At 36.0% G+C, this 15,385-nt stretch overlaps 3 protein-coding genes across 3 annotated transcripts; 1 reads left to right on the forward strand and 2 right to left on the reverse strand.

The window, feature by feature from the left end:
- The first annotated feature begins 1,764 nt into the window (after positions 1 to 1,764).
- LOC130613156 (uncharacterized) lies at positions 1,765 to 3,562 on the forward strand. The gene is made up of 3 exons (XM_057434481.1): positions 1,765 to 1,962; positions 2,179 to 2,362; positions 2,746 to 3,562. Exons 1-3 carry the CDS (start codon positions 1,797 to 1,799, stop codon positions 3,560 to 3,562), a joined length of 1,167 nt encoding a protein of 388 aa, XP_057290464.1. The 5' UTR covers positions 1,765 to 1,796.
- Positions 3,563 to 5,752: 2,190 nt separating this feature from the next.
- On the reverse strand, positions 5,753 to 10,247 carry LOC130612321 (uncharacterized). The gene is made up of 3 exons (XM_057433628.1): positions 9,550 to 10,247; positions 8,130 to 8,334; positions 5,753 to 6,608 (listed from the first exon to the last, which is right to left on the reverse strand). The coding sequence occupies exons 1-3, from the start codon at positions 10,090 to 10,092 to the stop codon at positions 5,818 to 5,820; spliced, it is 1,539 nt and encodes a 512-aa protein (XP_057289611.1). The 5' UTR covers positions 10,093 to 10,247; the 3' UTR covers positions 5,753 to 5,817.
- A 2,824-nt stretch (positions 10,248 to 13,071) lies between these two features.
- LOC130612323 (feline leukemia virus subgroup C receptor-related protein 2-like) lies at positions 13,072 to 15,190 on the reverse strand. Its single transcript, XM_057433629.1, has one exon. It carries the CDS (start codon positions 15,040 to 15,042, stop codon positions 13,576 to 13,578), a length of 1,467 nt encoding a protein of 488 aa, XP_057289612.1. The 5' UTR covers positions 15,043 to 15,190; the 3' UTR covers positions 13,072 to 13,575.
- Positions 15,191 to 15,385: the final 195 nt, after the last annotated feature.

Here is a 15,385-nt window from a genome sequence, read left to right on the forward strand (position 1 = left end):
GCTGGTGGCGTTCTCTAGCACGACCGAACGACGAAATATTTCACGTCACCCACGAGATCGGGATAGTCATGCTGACGTCCGCAATAATTGCCCAGTTAAAAAAATGCGCGAATGAAATACACCAACTCGATATAACGCGGACCACGTTAATGCTAAACAAAACGAAGCGAAATTTTTTATACAGGAGAAGAAAAAAAGTTGCAATAAAAGTTTTTGAATATGTTAGTATGGTTGAGTAGCCACGAAGTTCGAAAAGATGGAGAGGATGAATGTAGACGAGTTAAAGGGGCGTCGCATTATTATTGTGATGTTAGGACAAACTTCGAATTTTGCAGCCCTATATCAATATATTTTGGCAATTTCCAGCTTTTAAACTTGCTCACGCCGAAGCTGTTTAAAGACTTTTATTTTCTGTCTTTAATTTTTCATACTTTAACAAATCTTTCTTACATACTTTGTTTTGATCCATGCTAGAGACAACGCCAGCTTGTTCAGATTTATCTAATATTTTGACAGGTGTACTTTTGATTGACAGCTAATCAAACAAAACAAACATAGTAAGGAATGATAACAAAATAAGTCCTACAATAGAGGTGAAAGCTAAAATATGAGAGAGGTGAGAAAAAAAGAACATGAATCAAGGGGGGAAGGGTGGTAAGAGATTTGTCAAATGCAACATTTTCTTGATTCTTTTTTTCAGATTAACCAGCATTTAGGTATACTGTTTTACTTTGATTGACAGGAAACGGCAAATAGTCTAGATGTTTCAAATGTATAAATTCGCATTCTCGTCAACCAGAACTCTTTGATATTAAACCAAATAGGTTTAGGAAAGAGTATGGTATATTAGCTTATCTCAGTGAATCAATAAATCTAGGGTGTTGCAGTAAGCGTCGGTCGGGGGGGGGGGGGGGGGGGGGGGAGGGGAGGTGAAAAAAGAAGTTAAAACATTAACAGTCGGAAGAAGGAATGGATTATTAAGCACTCCAGAGAGAGAGAGAGAAATAAGGCTGACAAAAACAAATACTTTCATTTGCCAAAGTGACAACAATTGTAGAGTACGTTGCGGTAATTAGGGTAGAGGGATATTTAAGCCGATCAAGTGTTGTAGCTAACAGTCTAATTTTTATTAATTCTGATTTTCGTGGCCTGTTGAAATTATTAGTTTTTCCAGCTATCTTAATCTTGATTTTTTCCCCTGATCCAGTATTTCCACGAACAAACAGTTTTATTTTTATCTAGCTACATTTATTGAATTTTTGAACCTCTTTTTTAGGACTTTATCTGCCTGAACAACATAGCCGTAGAAAACTCCTGGAGACGAGGTTGACCATTCAGATAATGGCAAATTTCTTATACAACTGACGCAAATTTTGTGGAAACTAACATGGCTAACATTTTCTGAGACGTGTTACATGGTATCAAATCGCATGAACTGCACTAGTTTTTTGTTCGATCATAGTTCGGTGTAAATAAAACGAATAGTGGTATTAACTGTACAAATTCGTTACCAGGCTCTGCTCCAGTTCATTTAATTACGGTACAGTTACCCACCTGTGACAGTTTTTTTTTTTATAAAAAAGATATGTTACGTAAATAAAAGTAAAACCTTTGCGCCTAATAAAGATTGGCAAAAACAATGAATAACCCCCGTCTTCATTGTCATCTCCACGACACAGGGTGTAGTAGCATAGAAATACATTTTGTTTACATGAGAGTTGATCAATATTTACCTCAAATATGTTTTTATATAAATTCATCTCTGCAACATTGCAAAATAGAAGTTACTTGTAGCGATGAAGCTTTTAGTTGCGATTATTTCTCTCCAATGTTGGTTTCACGTAGTGATTGCACGAATTTATTATGTGCAACCTAGTAATGAAGTTAAAGGAAAGCGATTTGGTACTTTTCTAAATCCGTTCGATTCGATTCAAGAATGTGTAGACACTTTGAAAAATGAAGGTAAATTTTGTTATAAATTTATTGAAGATGATGATACCTGTGGAGGGTAATAGTAATATTAGATTTCTAAGGTACTTATTTTAAAAAATTTCGCCCAATTAACATGACGGCGGTCGACATAACTACTAACAAGAAAGTGTGAACCAACCCTTAGTTAACTAGGCTGTCAAAACAAAAGAATGTTGAGGTAAGGTAAATTGTACATTTCTGTTTTAGGTGACGAATGTCAAATACGCGCTGGTAAATATCACGAGAATATTCTCGTCACGGGATTAAATGGCAAACCAGAAAAACCATTTGTCATAAGAGGTTACGGAGACGAGCGACCAATTCTTGATGGAACTATTGACGTTCAACCACTGACAAAATGGAAGAATAATTTGCATAAAAATATCTACAGGTAATTTGAGTTTGTATCTTGTATGTGACAAGGCCAATTATTAACTTGATTGTTCAAGAAGTTTAAGCAATCTAAATTATACAGAAAGGCACAAACCCTAAAAGTATGGAAACAATGAACTATTTATCTGCAATTTTAAATGGCTTTACGGCCATAAGATTGTTCTTTATAATTCTTGTTATAATTGTTTCTCCTGAAATCGAGAAAGTCTATCGCAAAACTTCAACTGCGAAATTAAATCCATGTGGTAAATATGAACCGAAAGAATTATTCCAACTGGTCAAATCCGCGCAAAAGTTAATTCTTGCGTGCTGAGAATAAGGTTAAAGTAGTGGGAGACGCATAACCTCAGTATTGTTAACGGCATCCTTGATTGTGTTTAGTGCAAAGATTCCCACCGCTATCTGGCAACTGTTCATTGATGGCGAAATGATGACAAATGCAAGATGGCCAAATGCTAAATGGTCAGACAAAACAATCTTTAACGGTACGCTTTGGTCAGGTTTATCAAAATCATCCAAACGAGGCTTGATTGTAAATAAAGGAGATGGTTTGAAGAAAACTAACATTGACATGACAGGCGCAATGGCTATTTTAAATATCGGGAGTTTCAATACTTTTGTTGCAAAAGTGAAACACCACAAAGCTAACACAAACACATTCACATTCGACGACACGTTTGGCGATTATCACTTCAAACCAGAGCGATCCCGGTATTTCCTGGAAGACAAGCTTGAACTTTTAGACACAGCGGAGGAGTGGTTTTACGATAAAAATACAAGCATTCTCTATGTCTGGACACCAACTGGAGAAAGCCCTGCTGGTTTTAAGCTACGCGGAAAGACACAAAGCTATGCGATGCAGATTAGGAATAGCAGCCACCTTCTGATTCAAAATATCGATTTCTTTGCAACCACCTTAAACGCTGACTCAGTAAACGCTACGTTTCGTGTTCACAATATCACCTTCCATTCATTGAACTTCAAGTATCATTCGTATTCGAAAAGAATGCTTGGAGATAGCAGTCTCATTCAATGGACAGAAGTAAATGGAATATATGACAAGAGAAGACAGAACACGTGGGGAAGATTTACCTTTTTTAACAATACATTTTATGGATCAGATGGCTTGGCGTTATCTTATCACGGTAGTAATGTGACACTGGAAAACAATCTCTCTCAACGACTGGACTGCAGCTAATATGATCAGGGCAGGCGGTGGTCTTGCTACTATCAAATCAGACAGTATCTACGACTTGTTTATCAGAAACACGATTCGTTACAACGGTGCGAGCGTTGGAATCAGACCAGGTCTTGTGCCACATGTTAAACTTAATGATATTTATAAACAATGCTGGGGAATTATTCAAAACGACGGAGCTGGTGTCCAGGTAACAGTTAAACAACAAGTAAACTGCATGCTTGAAAAAAATTGGATCCACGATTCACCTAAATACGGATTGCGATTTGATGGAGAGCCGCCTAGGATTGGCACATTTGGTACGATGTCTCACAACGTTGTTGGTCGATGTAATGGCCTGATGGTGAAAGGCGATCATCACACAGCGGAAAACAACTTAGCATTTGAGAAGAAAAACGCGAACGACGATGACAAGCAGGGAGCAGGTTGCGCTTTGTGTGTGTTGAAGTATGTGAGAAAAAATCCAGGTGAGATTAACATGCATTCCAAAGTGACAAACAATGTAGCGGATATTGCTAATGGTGGAAAGATCATCAATGGTAAAGGTAAAGTCTATCCTGTTGCTGGTATTGTGACGAATAACGTGTTTGGTAAGAAGGCCGGTCAGTTGCTGATGGATCCAAACATTAACGATTTCCGTCCTCAAAAAGATTCTTTAGTAGCGAAACAAAAAGCTGGTCCTTATGTGTACCAGGAGAAAATAAAGGAATACTGGATTCCAGGAAGAAAGTTGTTTAAAGCAAGCTCACCTATCCCTCCACATGCGTCAAATGATGTAAAGGCCGCTCATAGAGATGTGCTGATGTGGTTAGGTGGATTAAATTGTGATATCCATCGTGTATTCTTTGGTGAGAACAAAACAAATGTAGCTAAAGCTAGTATTGATTCTGCGGAATACATTGGTTCTACCACTGGCGAAGAAAATGTGGTCTATTTGCCGCGGAAAGTTAAACAAGGAAAGACATATTTCTGGAGAGTCGATAGCGTCTGTAACAACAAAGTGGTTTATAAAGGTGAAATCTGGGAATTTTCAACTGCTCGTTAACTTAGTGTAAGAATTTTTTCTGAACATATAAAAGAAAATTCTATAAAATGTTATAACAGCTTATTTGTCACTCTGAAAGAAGAATTGATGTAGTTTAAGAGGGAAATGCATGAAAAAGTTTTTTCCGTAGATAAACTGAAAAATAAGATTTTTAAAATTGACTAACATAAAAAATCAATAATTTCAATTTAGAAAATGCCTATCCATTTTATAGTCAGATTTTTATTGTTGAATAAAAGGGGTGGCCACGTCCCATTCTCCTGTCGTGTTTTTAATAACCTTACTTTAGCTCAAAAAACTTTAACCTTCGGATGACGTCAAAGCAAAATTGCTGACATAAACAAAAATTTATTGCTACTATTTGGTTGCTCTTATGACATGTACTTAAAATTTGATTATTTTTTTACGGAAAAATCGAAGGTAAAGGGGCGGGAGCGGAATCATCCCCTTGTCAATTTCGCATGTTTCGTTTGTAAAGTCCGGATTGAGAGATTAAAGGGGCTACAAACCGGTTAAAATGCTCACATACCGTATATCCCGCGCACATATTAAAAATCCTGCAATCGCGTTTTGCGCAATGAACGGACCAGCGCACTTTGCTCGCTGGTTTAATATTTTTTCTCGAACAGTATATTACAAAGAAATATTTCAGCGGGACTCATTCTGGATGAAAACATGACCAAAGCTGGAGAAGATAAAAATTCTAGATATATCTATATGTTCGAGCCTGTAAATTACATACATGCCGGAAAAATAGCCGGTTTGTTTTTCGCCGCCATCAGCTCGACTTTCGTGTAAGTCACTAAAGTTGAAAACCAACAGCCGTTCCGTAACCCCTTTAAGCATAGGTTTATATTGTCGGTCTCAAAGAAACACTGGTTAATACTTTTTAAAAATCAAGTTTTAGCAGCTAATTGAACAATTATTCTGCGTTGTTTTGTATAACATAACATTCCTGCTTGTCAGGGGAAATTACTTGTCGGAAATATTTTTGTCGGGAACGACAATTGCTATCTTCTTGAGATATCCAGTCTAGACTCTATTTTAAAACAAGGAAATATATTGTAGTTTCTTGTTTTGCAGGCTGAGGGCTGGATAAAAACGGATTCTTTTACTGTTATGATATGCATGAAAACAAGAACAAGTTTTGATGTCTAAATAATTTTAAGAAATTTTGCGTCATTTTACATTGTTTCCTATCTGCTAATAGTTACAAAGTTCTTTCCGACGGTTGTTGCATATTTCTGACTAGAAGTTCGTTATACTCAATCACAGATTTTACACTTTCGAAACAGACTGACGAACCTATATACCACATGCTATATTTTCCCTGCAACTCAAGTATTCTCCATAAATACCCTTTTGTCATGTCTCTTGGCGAATATCTCGGAAAATATCGCCATATTTTTGTTTTTAATATTTCAATGTTTGTTCCGTTTATTTTCTTTAAGTGACTTAAGAGTTTATTTTGTACAGAAAAAAGTGTTGGCTCAAAACTTCCCATCTGATAAACGACACATGTTCTTGCCGACCTGTTATCATTACCAGAAGGAAGTTTACCATTTTGATATTTTGGCCCGCCATATTGGCGAATTGACGAATAAGAGTCTCTTTGTGCCCACACACTGTGCGGATAATCTTCATGCATGTTGTCTATCCAATAATCAATGGGAGTTTGACCACGAATTTCATTCTTAGAATTAACAATAGAAGCTGTAAAATACGTCGGTCGAGCCGCATTGAAGAGTTTCTTCTCTTTTGGAACGTAATTCATCCAGTAACGTAAGCTTCTTTTCATTTCTGGACTCCATATTAAAAAATCATAGTTTTTCCACGCAAACGGTGAACCCCCTTCTCTCATACACAGCCACACGGATTGACACCCGTTTTTATAATTTCTGTACACCCTCACAATATCAACATTAAACTTGACGTGAAGTCTTTCTTTTTTTGCCATTGTTTCCCAAAGAATTTGAAATCCACTCTTCAGCATATAATTTCCTAAAAATGAAACAGAGCTAAGTTTTGTTTCCATGGCTAACCATTGGACAAAGCAATCTTATTTCCAGATCTCTTGACAGTTGTGTCAAAGTTTGTCATAATAACACACTTGTTAGGGAGGTAACAGTAAAAGTACATTTCGTTAAACCTCTTTTAAGCAGACGCTGTCCAGACCTAAGGAATGTCCACTACAAGATCTCTGTTAAAACAGGATTGAACTTTTCATGGGAATAAATTATCGTCAGGTATCCCCTGACGTTAATTTATGAGAGTATTGAGTACAGACACTATATCAGGTAAGATTAACTCAAGATACTTCTTAGACTTTAGATTTTCTTTTATACTTGTCCTCAAATCACAGTTCTTTCTTAATGAGTTTGGCTAAAATTTCATCTTTTATTGTTAAGTATCCATGCGTAACAAAAGGTGATATATTTTTGTTACCGTTCATCATTGACCGAAAAATATCAATTTTGAATAAAAAATTGTATCAAAAAAGAGAAGAAAAGTAAAAGAATACAATCTACCAAAAATCTCGTCGGGAAAAAGTAACGAAACAATTTTTTAGTGACAAAAATTATCAAAAATAATTGATGTGCATGCTTCTAAAAGTCTGTAAAAATTTACCTAAATTTAATTTTAAGTTCACAATTGAATTATTTATATATTTATATCTAATTATTATGATCTTGTTTAGTGAAAAGTTTAACGCTGGCTCTTCCTCCCTTCCGCCCGTAAGTTTGTTACATTACCGCCAGAGATACGCATAGCATTGCTTAAACTTGCTTGCCTGCACAAGCTGGTTCGCGGTCAGCAGATGGCGCGAACCTTCTAATTACAAGCCGAATGCCCTACCACTACACCATCTCCGCTATAAAGTGGATTTAATATGCATTATATACCAATCGTTATCTAGTTGAAATTCCACGCAAATTTGCTTGTAGCTCCTCGCAGCTACTCACAGATACACAATGGAAATCAGTCCTTAACCCTATTCTGACCCCTTCCGGTTTTTTAATAACCCTTTTTTACGTGGCTGCATTGTCACGATACTTCGTGAGTTTTAATATTTATCCACAAGACACCTGCATGCCAAATTTTTAGGTTCCATAACATAGAGCCGTGAATATGGGCTATTACTCGAATCAGGAATAATCGGGAAACTATAATAACTTTTTTTAGATTTTGCCCGAAAAACGGGGAAGTTTTAAGCTGCTGATGACGTCAATGAAAAAGTGGTGACATAAGCAAAAATGTATTGCTGCCATTTTGTTTCGCTCATGACGTACTGTAAGTGTACCAAGTTTGCGTCAATTTGAACTAGTCTATCTAAAGTTAAATCATGGACCGAATGGGGTTAAACTGTGGTAAATATTCTTTTTCGTCCGTCCTACATATTCCAGTAGACACTTTATCGCCCGTCGTATTTTAAAATCACTATTTCGTGCAACTGTAACACAAAGTAGCTATTCGGCTACCATTTTGAACACACACCTCATTGTATTATAAACATAGAGGTACCTGTGCTATTTTGACTTCCTTTCAATCTTTCCAAAAATCCATTCATGAACTTAGGTGTGTTCCACAACAGACCGTACAAAGCAGCGGTACTGTGGATGTTTCCGTATCCCTGTACAGTTGTAGAAGCTTCGAAGATGGGAGTTAAAATTAACATATTGTTTCTCTCTAAGAATTCTTTGAATGTTCCACCAATAAGCTTCATAGTCTAATCAAAAAATGAAAATGTAACAATAAATTAGTTTGAAAATCTTGATCTCTTGTAAAATTGAAGCAAGCAAACTTGTGTTTTATGGTCACTTTGTACACCATACGATTTTAAACTTATTAGGGAGATTTAAAATTGAAGAATTAGAAAAAAAAGTTTAGAAATATTTAACTTTTTGTGTTCGTATAAAATACAAAAGATTATTTTTGTTGGAAACACATTACTAAGTGGCTAAAAAGGCAAAAAAATAAATTTTTGAGAAACATATGTAACTTTTCAACTATTTGTGGTTTCTAAAGCAGACACTGTTGGGAAAACACAAATATCAACTTATAATTATTGAGCTAAATTCAATCAATCCATTCTGAATGTCATTAGTGCCGACAGTCCGCTTCAGAACATGCACTTACAGTTGAGAATTTGTATATACGTTTTTTTCAGAGCTGTTGCGTTTGTTTTTTTATCAATATATCACCTCTTGATCACATTATTTACAAAGAAGTTTTTCTACAAACACCAATCTCTATCTTATGAGAACAGAGATCATCATTTCAAAAAAAAGAAAGACCTAAGAACAAGATTGCACAAACGCCTTATACGCTTTTTATTAATATTATTTTCCAACCTCATTGGCGATTATTCTTATTTCTCTATTGGTCTAAACAATAAACGAACTGGTTTTCAAACTAAAACTCCAGTCTGATATACCATAACGTGTACTTGTTAATTTGGGATGCAACATACGATTAGGGGGTAGAATATAATATGTAACTTTAAAAGGTTGAGAAAAGCCTTTTTTCCTCGTGCCCAGGGTCTCTTTACCAATAAGCCGTTATTACGGAGCGAAATTAATTAAAAAAGGCCCTGAGGACAAGGTTGAAAAGAATCGCCATCGACAGAAGACTGGATTTCTCTCTCTCCCGCCGTGAAGTAGTTTCGAGTGGTGAAGCAAAACTTCCGTGCCGCACGTCTATCTTTCAAGTGGCTAGAAAAATAACGCAATACTGAACGATATCAGCAAAGGAAAAAATTCAAGATTGATCTCGGGGCTTGTTTTGTTTTTTAGTATTTTACAGCAGTCGGCGAGTAAAAAAAAACACAGGGAAAAAGGTTAAAAAAAAATTAAAGCGTTAGTTGTCTATTTGAGTTATTTGCGATATTGTTCGTTGGTCTAAAATGTGTCAATTTATAGCGAAAAGGACTGAGACATTATACCTGCTGGGAAGGTTCGGGAAACAACTCTCCTTCATATTCACCAAATAAATTTCGATGAAGTGTTATATATCTGCGAAGAGTTCGAACAAAAGTTTTTAAAATAATTATTTTGTCATCCGTGCGTAAGAATTCTCTTCCGAATTGTATTATGTATTGCTGATATGTGATTGGTTCTTCATTACCCAACCAAATGGAAGCAGAGGGCAAGTTTACTAAATCTCCTGGAATATATTTGTTGACAAGTTTGACAATATTTTCTTCGTAATCAGGCGATATGTACACCGTACCAAGTTCCTGAGGAGCTCCCCTGTAATACAAAGTTTGCGATTTTCCTCCAATTCTCGATGTCTTCTCTAAAATATGAATATTTCTGAATCCTTTTTGTTTGAGTAAATAAGCCATATGTACACCTGAAGGACCGGCACCGATGATTGCTATTTTATCATTGTACGACCTTGGTCCTGGTATGTTGATGCTTGACCGAACTAAACCCAAAACAACCACAAGATAAACCAAAATAATCGTGTCCAAAAACTTATTCATTTGCGATGTATCTTATTCGCACTTGTAAAGTTTTAATCTCCAAAGTATCGATTTTTAATCCTACATGTACTTTCTGTGTGTTTTCGTTCAAATTATATATCTTAGTAGATCCTTTTAATAACATCTACGACTCTACACGTGTTTACACAACCTGAGATACTACAGCAATGCCTTGTTTAAGATAAAACAGTTCCGAAGAAAAACTTTGTTAACAAAACATTTATAGTCATACCCAGGACAATTTCTGTCGTTGGTGCTTCGTCGTAGTTCTAAGAGACTGGAAAAGAGTTGTGTAATAACAAGTATCGCGGGAAACCACGTCAATTCTTATTTTAGATTTTGTTACTCAGAGTTTTGTTTGATAACAAAACAACTGTCAAAAATGGCGCTTAATTGCTAATAAACGAAAATGATGTAAGCAGACGTTATAAAAACAAAGGTTACTTTTACAGTAGAAAAAATATATTTTTAATTCTGTATACGATATGTACCACAATTTCTTTCATTTATCTTCTAAGACACCAACATTCCTGATATGCTCTTCAGATATGTAGACATGGAAACTGTTTAAAATAATAATGACAACAAGTTTTCTGGAAAGGGAGTCGGAAAAAGAAATCGTATTACATATAACAGAGGGTTTCTGGAAAACATTGTAGCAAACAAGAGGCTAGGCGCAAACTAATCCAACATTCCATCCAACATGTTGCATAAAATGTTGGATGAACTTAAGGCCGAGGCAAACCAACATCCCGACTCCAAAATTTCAAGAAAGAAGAAAAAAATTGTGTGGGATGATGTTGGATTAAGTTTGATTTGATCGCTGTCAAACATTTCATCCAACAATTTCGGTAAGATTAAAAGAAGTCTTTGCATTTTTCATGTTGGATTGGTTTGGTGGTATGTTATGTCCAACATCTACAAACTTTTTGAATTTCGAACCCATTCGAAACGTCGTTCGAAAACATTCGAATTTCTCAATGGATTGTTTACAATTCGAATGCGTCAATAAAAAATATTATCATTTGCAGAGGCAGAGCACCACCGCAGATACTCATTTGAAGGTGAAATCAAATTTGAAGGTGAAATCAAATGAGAAATCTCATTAAGTATGAACTCACAATATTCTACGTCAATTCTAAATATTTACCTGAATCCGAGCCTGTCTTCGATTCTCAATTCCTTTATGTATTATTATCTTTATCCACTCTCTTATTTTGCCACGTGTTGGCTTTTCGTCATCTGAATCAACAAGCTCACTCTTGTAATCCGCCATTTTGTTTTAAAAGAATTAATGAACTAGCAAACTTTCAAATGTTGGATAAAAGAAAGGTCGAAATGTTGGAATCAGCCTTCATCCAACATTTTTTCTTCTAGTGATAGGACCAAGCCTACCCATTTTTAAATTGCACAAAAAAGCTATTCAAATAAATACATTGGTTTTAAAGTTTGGTTTAGCAAAAAACATTTCATCTCTCAACAAATATATTTGCTCACACCTCCCTCATCCAAAGAAAAGACAATTATATTTCTCCAGGGTTTTTTTATTTTCTGTTTACATTATCGTCTTGTGTGTGTGATGTCATGAATCGAACGTTGCAACACATTATTTGCTGGGAAGTGCAATCGAATTATGTGTGAAGAACTTTAGGAAAGCAAAGTCGTATTTTTTTATAAAAATTATAATGACGATGTAAGAACTTATTAGTAGTGAAAAAGTAAGTATTTTAATACTCTGGTGATATTCAAAAATTAATTATTGTTTTTTTTTTAATAATTACCGAGAAATTATGACCTAGCTATCGCTAGCTAGTTAGCATCTCCTTTCCACCAGGAGAAGGAGGAAAGTCTTCATATTGAACTTCTAAAAGGAAAACAAGCATCTATTCCCATATACTGGCTTTTTTTCTTCACAAAATGTGCTTGTTAATTTTTTGCTTTCTATGCCAGACACCAAAATTATTTGAATAAGTAATTGACTGAAATATCGTTATAGCGGAATTCAAAATAGGTGAACTTATCCCAGAATATCTTTTTTCTGTACAAGTAGCAAAAAGCTGAAGGAACACTGAACAGTACAGCCATGTATAAAACGCGGGTGTTTGTAATGCTGCTAAACAAAAATTGACGATTGAGGGTATCTAGACCCAGTGATATAAAGGTTGTGACTGCTTTTTTCTCTTCAGAAATGGTTGAGGCAAGAAAACAAGTTCCAATTTATCAAAATAGCTTCAACAAAGAACACACCGACCCAAATAACCGAAGTACATTTTACCCAACACACTGCGTAGAATCATCTGCTTCACAAAATAACACCCGATTGGTCGACATGTCACAAAGGAAGACCCGCCATTTTACGCATACTTACCACTATTTCGCAAGTGACACACCCAACAATCAACACATCCGATCAATCCAACGACAACCAGAAGAAGAGCAACATCAAATTTTAGAACGACTCTCCTTAGATAATTTGAACTACAAGGTCGAGCAACCGCGTGGGTCAGATGAAATCCGTGTCGCGGAGGCCGATACACATGCGTTAACCACGTTAAAAAGATTATTTGTCAATATCGAACCCGAATTCCTAATTTTTTCATACTTTCAATCAAACTGTGATCCTTTACTGACAGCTGAAAGAATTTTAGAAATAGAAGATGCTTCCTCGTCGGTCATGGTTTCATAAAGTGGAAGTCTAAGCTCGTCGGAACCGACGGGAAACGAGAAAAACTCGTAAATTTATTATTTCCAAGTAATTAATCAGCATTGTGATATTCGTACAAATGTTCGTGGGAGTTAATTTCCGCAGTTTGAAATAGAGACAAATTTTCGCGGGAAAATATTTCAAAGTCTGTTTTATGATTAAATGGCCGAATTCTAAAGTAATTTTCCAACGAAATTGGTGTCCAGGCTTTAAATTAGGTGGGGACGTCTGAACAGAATTGTTTGTATCAAAATTTCACAATAAATGGAAGTAAGTGAAGCAAATAAAACAACCAACAAACTTTTCTTAAACAAAAAATAAGGAAACAATAACAAAAGATTGCGCCTGAATCATGTAAAGCACCCATATTTTATAGATTTATAAATAACTTGTACAAATCAAGTATTTCTTTAGCCAGGGCGCTTATTATAAATAATTCCTGCTTAAGAGACACTTCTATGACTTTAACAGCAACCTTCTTCTCTCTTTAGACGAGACGCTCTAAAAAATCTTTATAAAAATGTAAACGCTTAAGAGGGTTCGGTTGCTTGAAAAACGATGGGCAGCAACCTCGACCTAGAGCATCTTTCTCTTTTTGGTATTGTCGCTGTCTAAATATAAGCTAGGAGGATCAAAGGGCTCTGGGATTGAGGTTGCGTGGTACTTTTTTTGTATTTCGTGTTGCTTGTGAATACCAAAATTTTACTCATACTTGTTTATTGTTCGTTTGTTTGTCTTTAAATTGACCTCACTGAATGCATCAACTGCTGCTGCACACATCAAGTAAAAGCCAATTTTTCATTCAATTTGAGCCGATCAGTTTTTAGGCGTTTTAATTCGCCCTTAATACAGATAACCACTACAAGACCAAGTGTGTAGATCACAACCATAACATAACCAGCCACATCTGCTCTTCCTTTCTCAATTATTGCACCAAGAATAAAAGTGAGTATAATTCCGTAAATGTTTCCTAATAGTAGTAAAATACCCGAGGTGATTCCTTCAGGTATCGGATATGTGACTTCTGCAGCATGTTCAAGGCCGACTGTCATATAAGGATATGAGAAAAATCCAAATATACAGAAGCTTACAAATACTAAGGTGAAGTTGCCACCATATTGAAGTAGTAAAGTGAATATTAGTAAGGCTACAGAACAGCATGTAAATGTTCCGATTGATATGGATTTATATCGGCTTGTTCTATCGATCCAAATACCAGCTAAGAGTATTCCGACTAAACCAAGAAGAACAGACGTAAACCCCATTAATCCGATTTCCTTCTCTTTGCCAGGATAGTTAACCATGCACATTTGGTTGAGTACCGTGTTATATGCTGCGAATAATCCGAAATACAATCCGTACGACTGTGTAACTAAATGAAAGGCTTTATCTTTTGATAACGACTTCAAATTTTGCAAAAACCCGGCGGTCTTTACATTTGAGTCTGTACTTGCCTTTGACGACTCCCCTGCTGCTGCTACTTGTTTATCGGCATCTCCGACTGCTTTTGTTCCTACACGGTTTTTATTTGTCTTTTTAGCAGCCGCATGCTTACTTTCGAGTATTAGTAACTGCGACATACTCGGCGGAGACGAGGGTGCGTTTCGTATTAAAATAACACTTAAAATGACCAAAAAAGTGCAGAAGACTGCTTGCGCCATTAAAGTATTGAACATACCATCATCATAATTTTCCGAACTGGGAACCATCGTACCACCCATTAAAAAACCGACAGCGACACCTAACATATTCATCAATACTCCAATGGCCGACGCCGTCGCTCTCTCTTTTTCTCCAAACCAAACAGCGGCGAGAGTTGGAGGAACAAATAAAATAAAACACTGCGCTAACGCTGCAGAGGCGTTGCCAAGAAAAGCATAAACAAACCCATCTCTCGATGCACCAATTAAACGCAAGCAACTTCCAATCCCGTTTAAGGCTCCACCAATCACAATAGTGAATTTCAATCCTTGTTTATCGAGGAGATACGCAGAAACAATAACAAAAACGTAGAAAATCATATAGATCATTGAAAGCATGTTAACTGCCACATAGCTAACGTTGTAGTATGCTTTCACAATGCTTGTTATAGAAGACAGACTTATCCATATCACTTCGTTTGTCATCGAAATCAAGGAGAATACGGCTAGAACTATCCATCGACGTTTGTACAAACGGAATTTATTATTTTCTTTACTTTTGTCCTCAGTTTTCTTCATAATATCGGCTTTATCACGCATCTCCATTTTCACTTTAAGAACAGCGAGCTTTAGTTTCTCCAGGTCATCTTGTAACTATTAAAAAACTTGAAATGTTATTAAATGATTTTTGTGTTGTCAAATTGTTTACACATTACCTCGTACGTATCTCCTTCTCACGTGTATAATTATAATTAAAGTAACCGCCCACCTTGTGTCCAGGGTCACGTCGAAAAGATAAAAAGTTCCTGGGATGAAAAAGCGTCTTTATATTGCTTTTAATATAGACATGAATTCAAATTAACAAACTCATTAAAAATACCGTAAGAGCTTGAGAACAAGATTGTTGGATAAAAAGTTACAATGTGGAGGAGCGTGTGTTTGTGCACTT

Source organism: Hydractinia symbiolongicarpus, chromosome 10, assembly GCF_029227915.1.
Source record: "Hydractinia symbiolongicarpus strain clone_291-10 chromosome 10, HSymV2.1, whole genome shotgun sequence".
In the NCBI taxonomy this organism is placed as follows: domain Eukaryota; kingdom Metazoa; phylum Cnidaria; class Hydrozoa; order Anthoathecata; family Hydractiniidae; genus Hydractinia; species Hydractinia symbiolongicarpus.